The following is a 14,875-nucleotide window of genomic DNA, read 5'->3' on the forward strand; positions in this document are numbered from 1 at the left end:
TCTCCATCAGCACGTGATGGTGCTTGCAGTGGGGTCAACATTTTCTGCCACAGAATACCGCTTTATGGTTGAGCATTCCCTCACCCACAATTTGAACAGCCATTCCCAAATTTCTAACTTGGAGTTTTTTGAACTTCGACTTGCAATCGCCCAACGCCCATCGACACGAGGAGACGACAAACCACCGACAAAATGGTAAGCTCATACACGTAACGCCGACTATGACGACTTTGATTTTGCTCCTTTTTCGCTTTGCGCGTTATGAGCATTGAGTTTCAAGCTGTTGGTCTTCGGATCACGCAGCAATAGCTCTTTTCCGCCCTCGCTCGTCTTCGGATGGCAGGGTGATGATTTGGCTTGAGCCATGTGTATGCGCAGAAATGCCATACCGTGGTCTCTTTAGAGTTCAAAGAAGGTCACAGTCAATGAAATTCATTTACTGATGTCTTCTTTCCTCAATGATAGCCCCCCAAGACCGGAAAGAAGGTGGCGCCTGCGCCTTTCTCTGCAGGCAAGGCCAGCAAGAAGGCTCCCAAGGTCAGTACAAGATCCTAATTCCGCTCCTTTGCGCTTCTGTCTCTGCGCGCTACCTCCATTGGCATACTTACCATGTTTCGTCGTTGTTCCATGTAGAACCCGCTCCTCGAGAAACGCAGCCGTAACTTCGGTATCGGCCAGGATATCCAGCCCAGGCGCAATGTTTCGCGCATGGTGAAGTGGCCCGAGTATGTCCGTCTCCAGCGCCAGAAGAAGATCCTCAGCATGCGCCTGAAGGTCCCCCCTGCGCTCGCCCAGTTCCAGCACGTCCTGGACAAGAACACCGCCGCCCAGGCTTTCAAGCTCCTCAACAAGTACCGCCCTGAGACCAAGGCCGAGAAGAAGGAGCGTCTCCTCAAGGAGGCCACCGCCGTCAAGGAGGGCAAGAAGAAGGAGGATGTCAGCAAGAAGCCTTACACCGCCAAGTACGGTCTCAACCACGTTGTAGGCCTGATTGAGAACAAGAAGGCCTCGCTTGTCCTGATCCCCAACGACGTCGACCCCGTCGAGCTTGTCGTCTTCCTTCCCGCTCTCTGCCGCAAGATGGGCGTCCCTTACGCCATCATCAAGGGCAAGGCCAGGCTCGGTACCGTCGTCCACAAGAAGGTAGGCATTCAACTCGTCCGCAAGACTGCCTTTGTTCGGTCACAAGCTAACTAATATTTAATAGACTGCTGCCGTCCTCGCCATCACCGAGGTCCGTTCCGAGGACAAGACCGAGCTTTCCAAGCTCATCTCGGCCATCAAGGATGGCTACTTGGAGAAGTCCGAGTCTGCCCGCAGGCAGTGGGGTGGTGGTATCATGGGTTACAAGGCCCAGCAGCGCGAGCTGAAGAAGCAGAAGGCTCTTGACTCGGCCATCAAGGTCTAGTTTCGTCTTGTCTTAATGCTTCTTTGTTCTTGCGAATGGCGTGTGGGTGCATTTTGGGCGGCGTTCGGATTGGCACAAAAAGGGTTATTACGAATGATACTTCAGCTTTTCAATTCTTCCAATGCACGATGCCCTCGCCACTCGTCCGGCTAGAACCTATGTATGGTGATATGATATTGTGTTGTAGGCCGCGTCCGATTATGCTTAACAATCGTAAAACACACCTTGTGTGCGTGAGAGTCATGGCTTTCCTTGGCAGTTAGACGTGAGAAAGATGTGCATATGCACTATAAAGGCTGTGAGATACGTTCAAACATTGCCAAGCCAACACCAATGCAGGATCGTCCCGAGTAAGACAAGGAAGTGTTATCGACTGAACCGGGAACGCTAATACTGTAGGAGGTAAGTGTGGTAAATCTCCGTAACTTTAACCGGTCAGATTTCTTTTTGGGGGATGCTCAAAGGTTCAGGGAAACTGGGGGATATCTGTTGGGTGCTTTGATCGTAAGATGAATAATTAAAAAATCTCGGCACTGCCAAGTAATGAGATACACGAAAATCATTGATTTATAGTCTCCATGCATTCTGAACGGTAAATCTGTACCCAGTAAGCCAGGTACTACGTTTTTCTCGTGTAGCATTTTGAACCATACTCCGCAAAGCTCAGATATATTGTACAGGGTATTGCAGGCGCTAGAGTCTGTCCGTGTGTTAGATCAGGGGATTTTGGCCATGTGGCTCATCTTGAGTCCAATATAGGTTTGGGAAATTTTGTACGTCAGTAGAAAATTGGCAGGTAGATAATAGTGAGAAACAATTCCAGAAAAAGCCCCAAAAGGGGCGAGACGTTGGCTGAATCAAAGTTTAACCCCTGAACCCTTGAATTGGAATCTGCATCGGATTTGCTTTTTTAGAAATTCATGTTGATTCGGCAGCAAATATGCGGAGAAGACACGAAAAAAAAAAAAAAAAAAAGGCTTCTTGTGTATCGTATTCTGATCCTCTCCCATAGTGTCGATCCAGAGAGGGGAGTGCCGCCTGACCGGCATCCTTGCGCGACCTGTTCAATTCTGGGGCTTTCCTTTTCATGCTGAGAGTCAAAAGTCAAGAGGCCCCAGGCGGTCGGTATTTTTGCTCCACTCTGGTTTACGGTGGTCCAGGGTGGCATTCAACAATTCGGTCTTGGCCAATACGCTCCTGGGTCCACGCATTTTCGGCAAAATCCCATGGACAAGAAAGATGGGTGGTCCCCCATTTGAGGACGTGGCATTTGTGGGGAAGAGAAAATGCTTGGATCATTGGAAAAACCACCCCCAAACAGACTTGACTTATTGTAGGTGAGGTAGCTAATTTAATAGCTTACCCGCAGCTGAACATGCACAAGACTCGGAGGTACAACGGTGAGAGGAGGGCAAGTCCAAGCTCCAACGTCGACATTGACGCGGAAGACAAGCAAGTGTCTGTCTGTTCCACGATGCTTCGCCCCCCGCTCTTTTTTTCTTTTCTTTTTTACTTTCTCTCTCATCACACACACACACACACACACACAATACACACCCCTTTATCCATCCCTCTCGTCATTACGTCGCTTTCGTCCTTGCATGTCTGACCATGCAGCGAATTTCCGTATTCCCCATGTGGCCAACCGATTTCTTCTTTTACATTTCCCGTGCACCAAGACATGCGAGATTTTTCCAGGACCCTGGCTCATACTGACCCCCCTTGTGTTTCAACCCTGGCCCGCCCGTTGCGGCGCCGTCGGTGGGTTTTGACTTCACAAGTACAGTAGTACTGTATGGTAGCAGTGATAGGGCAAGGTTGTTTATGGTATGGATCCAACCGGGGATGTATGATCCTCATACGGTACCCGTGCTCTCCTTATCTCTTCTGCTCGGCGGAAAAGAGCTAGGGCTCTCACGCGTGTGTGCAGTTTATGATAATATAAGAGACCTCCCGCATCTGTTTGGGTGCTTGGTTGAAGGTGGTTGGTGCTTTTTTGATCTTGTCTATTTTATTATGAACCCATAAGCCTTTTTATTAGTTATCGTGCTTGTGTCTATTTAGTCCACATTGTGATACCCCCCCCCCCCNNNNCCCCCCAGCATACCTACAACCAACTGGCACGTCGTTCCTGCCCGCGACACAATAAACAATCCGTTAAAAACCCACCCACAAAGTCATCCATTTATCGAAAGTACCTCAGACAGGGCCTGTCTGTCGCCTTTCCTTTAGCGCTATAGTCCAGGTGGCTATCAGTTTTGGTTCCACAAAGCTCAAAGCCTCTCAATTCCGAGATCACACCTCCAACTTCGGCTTACCCCCCACGACTTGCGTCTTGGTTTCTTTAAAGCAGGCCACAACTTCAAAATCCTGTGTACCTACCCTCCGAGCTAACTCCGGCCCAGCATCCTGACACTTTTTGCTGCCGAGAAGGACAAGAAAAAAAAAGTTGGCTCTCTAAAGTCAACTGTTTCTTGTGGATAGGCCTTTTTCTACGGTCTTGTTTTACGCCGTTCCGAGGACCCCGGACGCTTCTGAGTTCCAGTTCCTTAAGCTCTGTTGCTTCACTTTTCCCCCCTGCCATATCTCTACTTTGCACAACCAGGAAAATCACAAGTTTTTTTTTCGACACAATGGCTCAAAATCGTCAGTATATGCTCTGATACCTACCCCAGGCCAAGTCCGAATCCCCGGCAGGTACACGGACACCGCAGTGGGAAAACCAGTCTGGTTCCGAGGCCCGTCGGTATCTTGTCAAGACTTGGTCTAGTGAAGCTAACATACACCTTGGATTTCAGAGGATGTCTTTCAGTATTCCATGAGCTCAAACTCGGCCTGGGCAGGCTACAAGGCTCACCAGAACCCGAATTTCTTCCCCAAACTGGCCAGCGGACAGTGGCCTCAGATCCGTAAGTCCGAACTAATCTGTTCCCCTTGATGGTTATCTTCCTACCCCTCCCGTACCCAACGATTCCAGAAAGGAGGGGCACTCAGGTGCAAGAAGGGCTGTTATGCGAGCATGGACCGCACAGCCCGGCGCCTGCACGTGTGGTGCGACACCTACAGCCTGGGCTGTGAAGCTGTAAAGCTGGTTTATTACCATTTTTGGGTACGAAATATTCTAAGGCATAGATCGGACCCGCTAATTGTTGTCTCTTCCTGGTCTTGACAGTCTGGCTTGGGTGCTCTGACTCGAGATGCCCCGAGACGACCATCCTTGGCCTGCAGCCGGGTGATGTTTTTGTGCACCGCAACATTGCCAACATCATCTCGGCAACCGATATCAACACTTCGGCTGTTATCGAGTACGCCGTTATGCACCTCAAAGTCAAGCACGTCGTGCTTTGCGGCCACACCGCTTGTGGTGGTGCCAATGCTGCCTTGGGAGACTCTAGGGTCGGTGGCGTGCTCGACACGTGGCTGACGCCTCTCAAGGCCGTCCGCCAGGCAAACGCCGCTGAGCTGGATGCTATTTCCGACGTCAAGGACCGCGTGGTCCGTATCGCTGAGATGAACGTCGAGGCCGGTGTCAAGGTACTCATGGCAAATGCCAACATCCAAGACGCCATCAAGGAGAGGGGTCTGCAGGTTCACGGCTGCATTTTTGATCTCACTTCCGGCAGGATGAAAGATCTTGGCTATGGTAATGCCGCCAAGAGCGGTTCCCAGAACGGCGATGGCGAGGTCGTCAGGGGCAAGCACGCAACGCTCGTCTTCCGTGGTGGTAACGCCTCTATGACGGCTCGCTAAATTGGCCGTTGATTTTTTTATGCCAACCCTTTCTTTTATTTTCTCATGGATGATTATTAGCCTCGGTTGTACTGATCATGGCAACCATGGCTTCACTTGCTCTGTGTATTGAGGGATACGGTCTGCTCGAGCAAAAAGTACATAGAGGCTTCATTTCTCTCTATCTCTGTTTTTTTTCTCTTACTCCTTTATTTATTTATTTTTCTTGCTGAAAATGCAAAAAGGTTATTTGGCACTGCGAGACAGAAGCGGTCTTGATAGAACATCAGTGTATAGGGAGTTTTAGGGGTTATGTCGCAGCACAGGCAGGGTCTATCGTCTCCCAGGTCAAGGGTGATGAGCACATAACATATGAAGATTGGTTTTTTGGAAGTTCTGTAAGGTCCCTTGATAGCAGACGACTCGGGCATATACATACCTATTATTATATCGACTATCAACAAACTCAGTTCCGGATGATCTTTTTTGTCCTCGGCCAAGTTCTCCGGGACCTCCAAACACATGCCGAATCTTGTTTGTTATCTTTTTTTTTCGGTGAGGCTATGCTAACAAGTCATGGAAAAACAAAGACGTACGATGTGTGCAGCCGGAACCATTGGCATCGTTTCCTACTACGTGCATATGCTGCACCCGTGCGATCTCTTTTTTTGTTTTAGTCCGACCCCCCCCCCCCCCCCCCCCCCCCCCCCCCCCCCCCCCCCCGAAAGCCCTCGGTGGATACAATTCGAGAGTCGGCGGTGTGGAAGAAGGAGGAAAAAAAAAAGAAAGAAGAAAACAGTGTCCCTTTGTATTATTATTCGACCTCTTGGAAAAGGGTTCTTATGCACGTGGTCCAGCTTTTATCGTCTCTTCTGCAACGCACACACACATACGCCCCCATGTCATGCAAAACAAAACTAAAAAGGTTGCATTTCAACCTGCCCACTATTATGGTTCCCATCTTGTTCATCAGATCGATCTAATAAAAAAATTGTCCGCCTCATCGGAAAAAAAAGAAAAGACGATTTTTTTTTGTGGTTCTACTTATTTGTGCATGAGAAGAAAAAAAAAAAAGCGAAACAACCCCCCCCCTTTCGACCGCCTCAACACATACCGTCGACCACTTTGCGGGGGGTTGCATGCATAACTGTACTTATGCGCCCCTGGGGGACGATCTACTTTGAGTATTATTCTCCCCCTATTGCTTGCTTGCTGGACGGGGATTTCTCAACAATCAGTTGGGTGGTTGGTATAGTATAGCAATTCAAAAACGAGTAGCCGGCCCCAGAAGATAGATCCACCCTTATTCCTTTAGAACCGTGTCGAAGTGTTTGAGTCGCGGTCGACTTATTGGACAGGACTCTTTTTTTGGTGGATTGTGCATGATTTGGGGGGAGGAGAGAGTCAGGGTTCGAGACGCCTTGGTTTTGTCGTAGAGAGCCGCTCTAAACTAAGGAAACTGCGGGAATGTAGAACATGGTCGCAATGGAATTTACAGCAATGACGTGGTACAGAAGAGGGCGCGACCTTATCTCATTTACCTTGCATCTTCAGGGACTTGGGTGGTAATTTTGGATCAGGCACGTAAACTATGTAGTCAGCAACACGGATGTCGAGGTTTTTTGCTGCAAAGGCCATTTTGCCCCCCTCGCCCCGCCCGTACGTCCGGAGGTGCCGTAACCCCGCTTGGCCCGATATCGGGGCTTCCGACTGTAGATCCCAGACTTTGGGGTACCACCATTGACAACGTCGAGACATTAGGCATACTGTAAGAGTGATACAAACACCTACGACAAGTCTATTTTGATTTATACCATTAAAAAAAATTTATTCATTGAGCCGTAACAAGGTAATACTGGTTTCTATTGTACAGTGGGACCTCCTTATGAATGCCTACATAATCTTAGTCTTTATATGCATATATGACCTGGCTAGTCCTGATGTTAACATCGTCACCTCCACACAGATAGTCTATAGACTGGGACCCAGATATCTTTTTAAGTTTCAAAGAAGGTAGTCTTTTTCAGTGCAACCCTAGGAACCAACTTTATCAGACGAAAACCATACCCCCAAAAAAGGCAGCGTTGACATCCCGCCAGCCATACACACCCCCCTTGGACCCATAAACCATGCCACTGTCGATCCTATCAGACGGACAGATCAAGGATCTGCTCGAGGACCTCACGGTAGAGGAGCTCGAGTCGTTCCAAGCAGCCCTCAAGGACGCGCTACACGAGTATAGCGTCGGCACCCAGAGTCGATCGTGTCAGGATGACAGCCACCTCGAGCGCCAGGTCGTATTCACGCCGTCGACGGGGACAAAGAGCCTGTTTATGCCATCCCATGGGCCTCCGGGGTTAGGGGTCAAAGGTACGTTTTTGTTTGCGCTTGCCAGCACCTGTTTTTTTTTTTCTTTTTTTTTTTTTCCACCCCTTTGCCCATTTGTTAGAACCTGGGTGTTAACAAGAATGCGTACCGTTATTTTCCAGTAATCACACTGAGCTCCCCCCAGACAAACACAAACGCCGATGACGGGGACGGACCAGAGCTCCCAGTGGTTCGCCCGACCGGAGCCATCTCCCTCTTCTCGGCGCGGGGCGACCCGGTGGCCGTGCTGCACGCGTCGCACCTCACGGCGTTCCGGACCGCCCTGGCCAGCACGTGCCTGGTGCAGCGGCGGGACCACGTCAAGGTGCTCACCGTGTTCGGCACGGGCCTGCAGGCGTACTACCACGTGAGGCTGGCGCTCAAGTCGCGCGGCACCACGGTGAGGCAGGTCAACATCATCAACCATCGGTACAACGACGGCTGCCGCGACCTTCTCAAGCGGTTCTGGACCATCCCGGCCGAGACGAAGCGGCGCGAGGGTTGGGCCGACTGCCAGTTCGCCATGCTGACGCCCGGGTACGTCGAGTACGAGCGCCTGCTAAAGGAGCAGGTCAGGGCGGCCGATGTCGTCTTCTGCTGCACGCCGTCGACAAAGGAGCTGTTCCCGGGGGGCTTCCTCACAAACCCCGAGGGGAGGCGCAAGGGGAGGTTGCTGGTCGCCATCGGGTCGTACACCCCCGAAATGGCCGAGATCCCGCTCGACGTGCTGCGGCAGGCGACGAAGCGGCACAAGGGCCACGGGCCGCACTTTCACAAGCACGCGGCCGAGGGTGGCGTTGTCATCGTCGACACCATCGACGGTGCGCTCAAGGAGGCGGGCGAGCTCATAGCGGCGGGCCTGCATCCAGACCAGCTGGTTGAGCTCGGCGAGCTGGTCATGCTGCAGAAGTGCTCCCTCCCGGACGAAAGCGATGTCGATTCCGAGGTGGGCGGCACGCCTCTCGCCTCTCCGTTGGCTCAGGAATTCGACGGGATGAGCTTGACGCCGGGGTCTGCCATGTCGACTGTGTACGGGTCGAGCGCGAGCAGGGCTTCGAGCACGAGCAGGGGATCGTCGCCGAGTCGAGGAGGTGCCGCGTCTCCGCCGCCAAGTGAAAAGAGTCGGAGTGGGTATAGAGGCTTCTTCTCGCACAAGCGGACATCAAGCCATAGTTCTGCCAGGTCCGAGACCAAGACCAAGACCAAGGATGATCACCTCGCGTTGTGGCTGCAGCGTGGAAATGTCATCTACAAGAGCGTCGGTATGGGTCTCATGGACCTGGCGGTGGGGATGCACCTGGTAGAGTTTGCGAGAGAGAAGAGGGTTGGATCGCATGTTGAAGACTTTTGAGAGCGCCCTTGTTTTAGTGCTGTTTGTTGTACCAATATATAGCCCAATGTATATAACTCGACATAATTATGGACCTTGGTTTGATGTTTTTTTTTTTTTTTTTTTTACCTAACAGGCTGGCCGTACGATCCTTTCCAGGCGAGAAACTCGTCAAAATCATTACCGTGCTGGTATCGAGGATCTAAACGGTGACAATCAACCATCTCCTCGGGAACCTTGGGCCCCTTCTTAAGGTGTTCTCTCTTCATGGGGTTGGGACGGAGTGGCGGCAGGGGAATGCTCCGGTCATTGTGCGCAACTGACAAGCCGTCGCCCGTCTCCATTAAGCTGGATTTCAGCTCGACCGTCTCATATCCCGTGCCGTTGTCGCCATCCTGGGCAGCTCCGGCATCCTCGCCGCCAACCTCGTCACCCGGTAGGCCGAGGTACTGATACGACAGATTCGGGTCCACCGCGTCCCCCGAAGTCCCCTGCAGGCCCAGCCTCGCCTCGAGGAAGCCGCCCACCACACCAACGTAGAAGCTCGGGCACAGATCCGACCCCTTGGCCAGGGACCGCACGCCCTCCATGCTCGGGTGGCGGGACCGCACGAAGCCCCTCCCGGACCTGTGTTCCTTGCGCGTAAAGTAGATGTTGCAGTTGGGCCGGTGGTAGATGTCGCGCGACAGGCGGTGCCACGTGCACTCGAACCCGGCCAGGTGGTCGCAGCAGGCCCGGCGCTCCTCGGCCTCGCGCGCCCTGCGGCTCCCCTCGCTCGCAAACGGCTGCGGCGGATCCGGGTACGGCAGCACGCTCCGGCACGGCAGCGCCTGGGTGTGGTAGTAGCCCTTGGTCCAGCGAAAGTCGAATATGCGGAGGAGCTCGTCGCTGGGACCACCCGCCACGAAACGCTCAGTGCCCCAGGTCAGGAGGTGCTGGATGTTAGATTCCGGGTAGACATTGTCCTCGTAGACGGCATCGAATGAGGTGGGCGCGCGCAGGTCCTGTAGCCGACAGGTGCCATCCTGCCAGGCAGCGAGCACCAGCGGCCGTGTGTGGTTGGATATGGACGACACGTCAAGCGGGAGGATCGATGCGGCGTTGATCTGCTGGGAGCTGCGACTTGTGTTGGACAAGGCTGGGTTGTCGATGGCGCGATGGATCTGGTAGGCTTTCCCCGACGGGCTGAGCTGGACGTATTGCAGCGCGGACTGGAACTGTCCGTTGATGCCGAGCGCGAGAGTTTCCCCTCGGTCGCCGATCCACTTGACCCCTCCGAGGTGCGTAAGCTCGTTCTTGTCGTGGACCGAGTCCTTGTGGATGGTTAGTGAAGGGGAGACTTCTGGTGGGTTTTCGGCGAGCCATCTGTCTCCCTGTGGTAGGTCGTATATAAACACGCTCTCCCTGTCGTTTGCAGCGATTCTCCCTGGGCCCGATATATCCATGGTGAGCAACGAAGACTGCCCGAGCACCCTTCCGGCCGCAGAGTCCGATTCCCGCCAACCCCTGGCCTGCCTCGGCTTAAACGTGGCCAACAGTGTGCCTAGGTCGTCCTGCTCAGCCGACCTCAGATCAAGCCATCCGCTAGCTCTCGCCGCAAGAACGGCATGGCTCTTGGCGCGCAGGTCGTGCAGGCGACCATCGACGACGGAAATGTCAACAATATCATCCCTCCCCGGCACGAGTCCATGATCCCGACCCTGAAAGCGAGCAAAGGCACGATCCTCCCCCCAACCATCATCGACGATGCGGCGCTCGCGTGCACAGAACCCCTCCCCTTCGCTCCAAACAAGCAACTCGGAGCGGCTGTCGACGTCATAGTGTGCGTCGCACCTGGCCGGCCAGCGCTGGGCCTGACGGTGGTGAAAAGTAGCCCCCGCGGGCGGCAGAGACACGGTTGCGGTGAAGTTGAGCGACCTCCTGTCCCAGCAGCGGCTCTGGTAGGTCAGCGACTCGGCCAGCATGGCCCACGACAGCTCCGGGTTCTTGAGTGTCTGCTCCCGCGGGATCTGGAGCGAGGGGAATCGGGTGCGTGCAAAGATGCGCCAACCCCTCTCCCGTAGCAGCTGCGTCAGCCTCTTGCAGCTTCCGGCGAGGTTCACCATGTCCCTCGCCGTCTCCATGTGCGCAAAGATGACGAGGATCACATCGTCGGGCACCTCGGCCAGGAGGTCTAGCCGGGAAGGTGCAGTCATTTGTAGGTGATTTATTTCAGTCTACAGCTGGAGTTTTTCTGTAGTGAGTAAAATTTGAATTATTATTTTTTTTTAAAAAAAAAAAATTGTCTTGTTGAATTCCAATGTTGTCTTTGTGGCAAATCGAAGCAAGGTCAGCAAAGTCGTGATGGCATTAAGTTTTGACTGGTGGATTTCGGCCTATCGGGAAACAGTCTAAAACTAGGTAGGCACCTGCTGTAATTCTCCAGCGTACCTAGGTAATGACTTAGTAGGAACACTGGGGCGGGTTGGGGTTTGCTTTTTTAGCCCACCTTACAATTGCCGTCGCCTACGCTGATTCTCGCCACCAAATCCTTCATTTCAGGCAAAGCATTTCAATATGCGCATGAAGGGTAAAGCGCAGATGTAAATATCTTGGCCGTTTCAATGAATTCAGACTGCGTCTTCGATGAGCCGTTAGTGGTTTTTCTCTGCACCTTTTTTCTGTGTCAAGTCTTGGGCCGTTTTGCTAGGTGATGCATAACTTGGTCGATACATGTTCATGCCATGGCTAATCAATAAATTCATTGCCGTATCGTTGGCTCTGTTCATCACTCTTGAGTGACTTTTTATCATCTCTGTAGTCGAAATGCCATGCATCTGCTTAGTAGCACCTACTGCATTGTTTTATTTTCTTGATCAACTTGATGTACATACATACATGTTGTGTACTCGCGTGAAAGAACATTACGGACAAGTTTATTTCCGGGTTGATGTCGACTTGTGTTGGTGATATTATATTATTGTAGGAAGATAACAGTTAGACTATTTTTTTCATTATTTCTGGTTTGTTTCCTTGACGCATATAGCTACAAACACTACAGTTAACAGACTTGGCAGTGTTCTCGGTTGAGAGAACTTTCACCAACATCAGCAAAATTATATCAATGATATAAGTCATTGATTTGGCTTCCGGTCGTGATATAACCGAACATTGTAAAAAAAATAAAAAATAAAAAAAATAAAAACTTCAAAGCAAGTGGACTGGTATCCTAACATATATATGTACCCATATCTCTGCTCACAGCCGTGTGTCGACTCTTTCTCACACCAAAGGCTCCAGCCTAATCCACAGTCTGCCGCTCTTGGGTCCAGCGATACTAGAGGAAAATGGTAAATAAACACTGTTCGGCTTTTGTTCAGGTTAGAATGGCAAATGTAATATGCCCAACTTACTATCCATCGTCTTGTTCAATGCCGGCATCGTCGACAATGTGAGTCGTGTAGTTGGAGTATATTGCCGCAACTATCAGTTTCATCTCTGAGAGCAAATCATTAGTAAAAGGACCGCCAGCATATTGCAACATGTCGATGTTCTGCACATCCTCCAGGCCTTCGATCAGCCAAAAGCACCTGCAGGCATACTAACCATTCATGGCAAAATTTGACCCAATACACATCCTCCCACCAGAACCAAACGCCCAAAACTGCCTATTCATCACCTTTCTCACCTCCTCATCTGCTCCCAACCACCTCGTATGGTTCCACACCTCAGTTTCAGGAAAGGCCGCCTCCTCCCGATGGAGCGTGTGAGCGAGCGCCGAAACCCGCGTGCCACCCGGCACCTCGTACGGCCCGATGCGGCAGGATGGATGCGGTGCCTGCCGTGGCTGTGGGCCCGGGATGGCCGCGTGCAGCCGCAGCGTCTCCATGAGCACGGCGTGGAGGAGCTCCAGCGAGTCGAGCGCTTTGAGGTCGGGGATCGTGCCGTCCTCGGTCGTTGTCCACCGTCCCGTCTCGTCGCGATGTCTCTTGAGGCCTGGATCTAGGGTTCGGAGTTCCAACTGCAGCTGCCTTTGCAGGTCTTGGTCTCTGGAGAGCTCCCAGACGAGGTAGGTCAGTGTGATGCCGGCGGTTTCCTGTCCGGCGAGGATGTGGTCGAATAGCTCCGACGCAACGGACAAGTTGTGGTGCTGGAGGGCGGTAGAGTACAAGATGGATTTTTCGCCGTTGGTCTGCGCTTCCTTGTCCAGCCCCGCTAGCATGGCCTTGGTCACGACCGGCTCGTCTACCGCCTTCGTCTCCTCCCCAATCACACCGCTGGCCAGAACCGTAGTGCAGAGCTTCTTGTTCCACTCGCCAAGCTCCCGGTTGCAATCATCGACCCAGGCGGGGTAGAGGTTCAGTCCAAGACGAGACATGAATTCGGTGAACCGTGGCAATTCTTGTCGCCAGAAGGGGTAGTTGGCCCTCGCTTTGTAGAGCTGCAGCCAGTGTTCTCGATAGCCCAGATTACGGAGGAAGTCGGTGGAATGGCGCAGACCAAAAATGTATGCCGTGATGAGATCCATGGCTGCAGCAAGGAACATGGAGTGAATGTCGATGCCGTGTGGTTCTCGACCTTTGGCACTGGACTCTTCCAAGATGGGCAGTAGTCTACCATGGAGGATAGCAGCAGCCTGTTCCTTGGCGGCCTGACTTGACTGGATATAAGATTTCGAATAGACATTGGAAATCATTCGCTTCCTCAAAGAATGCTCCTTTACAGGTACCGTCGAGAACATGCAGGGAACGCTACATAGCGCTTCAGCAATTGCACCTTAAAAAATACAGAAAAAGAAAAAAAAAAAAGAACAAAAGAACAAAGTAACACAGGCTCACCCATAGTTGTCAAATATCGAATACCAAACCGTCTTTTCGAACCCACCCTGATATATGGTCCTCACGGCGCCGGCATCGTTGACGCTCAACTCATTCGGGCCAACGCGCACAAAACGACCCAACTTTTGGTGGGCGAGATGCAACACGCGATTCTCCCGTCCTTGCAGACGAACAATCAAGATCCATAGAGGCGAAAATGGGACTGTCCAATGTGCAGGAGGGACTTTGCGTAGGGGTGATATGAATGCTGGATAGATTATTACGCGATATGTGAGTATAACAAATGTGATCGACACGATGAATAGCAGAAGAGAGCTGAGGAATAGCAAAGGCATTATTGATTATTACGCTACCGGGATAAGACGGCAGTCAGGAGAATAGAGTTGCTGCAGTGACCCCTCTAAAGGTAGGTGACCAGAGATTCGTTGATTATGATGACATGGTCGAGGTTGGAGTTCAAACCAACATTAGCTTGATAAGTGTGGGTGGGGTAATGCGAGCTCTTGGTTCTTTCTGTATAACCCCAACCCGCTACTGCATGCAAGTCCATAGATAGTGTTTACGCAACTAAGTTTTTTACTCGACCACGCCGTGGAAAGCTAGTCAGGATATGAACAACCTGACTTGAAGAAACCGCAGAAAAAAGAAAAAAAAAACAGGACTGGGTACAAGAAACGAGTATCACAGGAACACAATCTCGGACATCAATCAGTGAACCAGTGAGTCAGTATATCATGCAACACCATAATATAACCCGACAAACACGCACTACATAATATATCAAAACGTATCATTCATCAGCTTACTCTCAACACTCCAAGCCTCTCAAGACAAACCAACCCCCACAGTCTACTACCCAACCTCCCACTGTCCTACAGATCCTAACTGCAAAAATAGCAGCACCTCTTCCCGGAGATACCGCCAAAAGATATCGCTGATTCGGCCCAGGCTCGAACTGAGGACCTACAGTGAAACATTGCACAGTGAATTGCGCAGTTGTTAGACTGTTGTGATTAACCAACTACACCACCGAACCGCTTTGTTATTTGTTGAAGAACAATAGTGGTGTTGAAGCTTATGTTGGGGGCGTTGATGTGCGGGATTTTTAGACGAGATGATGGCTTGTGGGAGCCCCTGACTTTAGATATTGGAAAAGTGGGGATGGTGGGTTCAGGGTGGGTTTGTGAGTTCGAACCTGGGGGGTTTCTATTTTTTTTTTGCTAG

General features: G+C 51.7%; 5 protein-coding genes across 5 annotated transcripts; 3 read left to right on the top strand and 2 right to left on the bottom strand.

The window, feature by feature from the left end:
- Positions 1-22: 22 nt before the first annotated feature.
- On the top strand, positions 23-1,709 carry PgNI_04801 (uncharacterized protein). The gene is made up of 4 exons (XM_031124844.1): positions 23-195; positions 466-537; positions 634-1,143; positions 1,208-1,709. Exons 1-4 carry the CDS (start codon positions 193-195, stop codon positions 1,406-1,408), a joined length of 786 nt encoding a protein of 261 aa, XP_030985304.1. The 5' UTR covers positions 23-192; the 3' UTR covers positions 1,409-1,709.
- Positions 1,710-4,226: 2,517 nt separating this feature from the next.
- On the top strand, positions 4,227-5,158 carry PgNI_04802 (uncharacterized protein; the record flags this gene model as incomplete). The annotated part of the gene is made up of 2 exons (XM_031124845.1): positions 4,227-4,317; positions 4,581-5,158. 2 exons carry the CDS (start codon positions 4,227-4,229, stop codon positions 5,156-5,158), a joined length of 669 nt encoding a protein of 222 aa, XP_030985303.1.
- Positions 5,159-6,955: 1,797 nt separating this feature from the next.
- Positions 6,956-8,960, top strand: PgNI_04803 (uncharacterized protein). Its single transcript, XM_031124846.1, has 2 exons — positions 6,956-7,507; positions 7,627-8,960. Exons 1-2 carry the CDS (start codon positions 7,267-7,269, stop codon positions 8,853-8,855), a joined length of 1,470 nt encoding a protein of 489 aa, XP_030985302.1. The 5' UTR covers positions 6,956-7,266; the 3' UTR covers positions 8,856-8,960.
- On the bottom strand, positions 8,960-11,029 carry PgNI_04804 (uncharacterized protein; the record flags this gene model as incomplete). The annotated part of the gene is made up of 1 exon (XM_031124847.1): positions 8,960-11,029. The coding sequence occupies one exon, from the start codon at positions 11,027-11,029 to the stop codon at positions 8,960-8,962; it is 2,070 nt and encodes a 689-aa protein (XP_030985309.1).
- Positions 11,030-11,967: 938 nt separating this feature from the next.
- PgNI_04805 (uncharacterized protein) lies at positions 11,968-14,003 on the bottom strand. The gene is made up of 4 exons (XM_031124848.1): positions 13,652-14,003; positions 12,420-13,564; positions 12,227-12,311; positions 11,968-12,150 (listed from the first exon to the last, which is right to left on the bottom strand). Exons 1-4 carry the CDS (start codon positions 13,984-13,986, stop codon positions 12,096-12,098), a joined length of 1,620 nt encoding a protein of 539 aa, XP_030985308.1. The 5' UTR covers positions 13,987-14,003; the 3' UTR covers positions 11,968-12,095.
- Between the last annotated feature and the right edge of the window lie 872 nt (positions 14,004-14,875).

The sequence above is a fragment of the Pyricularia grisea genome, assembly GCF_004355905.1.
Source record: "Pyricularia grisea strain NI907 chromosome Unknown Pyricularia_grisea_NI907_Scaffold_2, whole genome shotgun sequence".
NCBI lineage: Eukaryota > Fungi > Ascomycota > Sordariomycetes > Magnaporthales > Pyriculariaceae > Pyricularia > Pyricularia grisea.

What these genes read in the sequence shown, in the direction of transcription:
- PgNI_04801 (XM_031124844.1), top strand. An exon ending in CCAGCAAGAAGGCTCCCAAG is followed by an intron (nt 538 to 633) that starts GTCAGTACAAGA and finishes TGTTCCATGTAG; the next exon opens with AACCCGCTCCTCGAGAAACG. An exon ending in GTACCGTCGTCCACAAGAAG is followed by an intron (nt 1,144 to 1,207) that starts GTAGGCATTCAA and finishes AATATTTAATAG; the next exon opens with ACTGCTGCCGTCCTCGCCAT.
- PgNI_04803 (XM_031124846.1), top strand. Translation starts at nt 7,267, where the DNA reads ATGCCACTGTCGATCCTATCAGACGGACAGATCAAGGATCTGCTCGAG. An exon ending in TCCGGGGTTAGGGGTCAAAG is followed by an intron (nt 7,508 to 7,626) that starts GTACGTTTTTGT and finishes GTTATTTTCCAG; the next exon opens with TAATCACACTGAGCTCCCCC.
- PgNI_04805 (XM_031124848.1), bottom strand. Translation starts at nt 13,986, where the DNA reads ATGCCTTTGCTATTCCTCAGCTCTCTTCTGCTATTCATCGTGTCGATC. An exon ending in GTCAAATTTTGCCATGAATG is followed by an intron (nt 12,312 to 12,419) that starts GTTAGTATGCCT and finishes ATTTGCTCTCAG; the next exon opens with AGATGAAACTGATAGTTGCG. An exon ending in ATTGAACAAGACGATGGATA is followed by an intron (nt 12,151 to 12,226) that starts GTAAGTTGGGCA and finishes ATTTTCCTCTAG; the next exon opens with TATCGCTGGACCCAAGAGCG.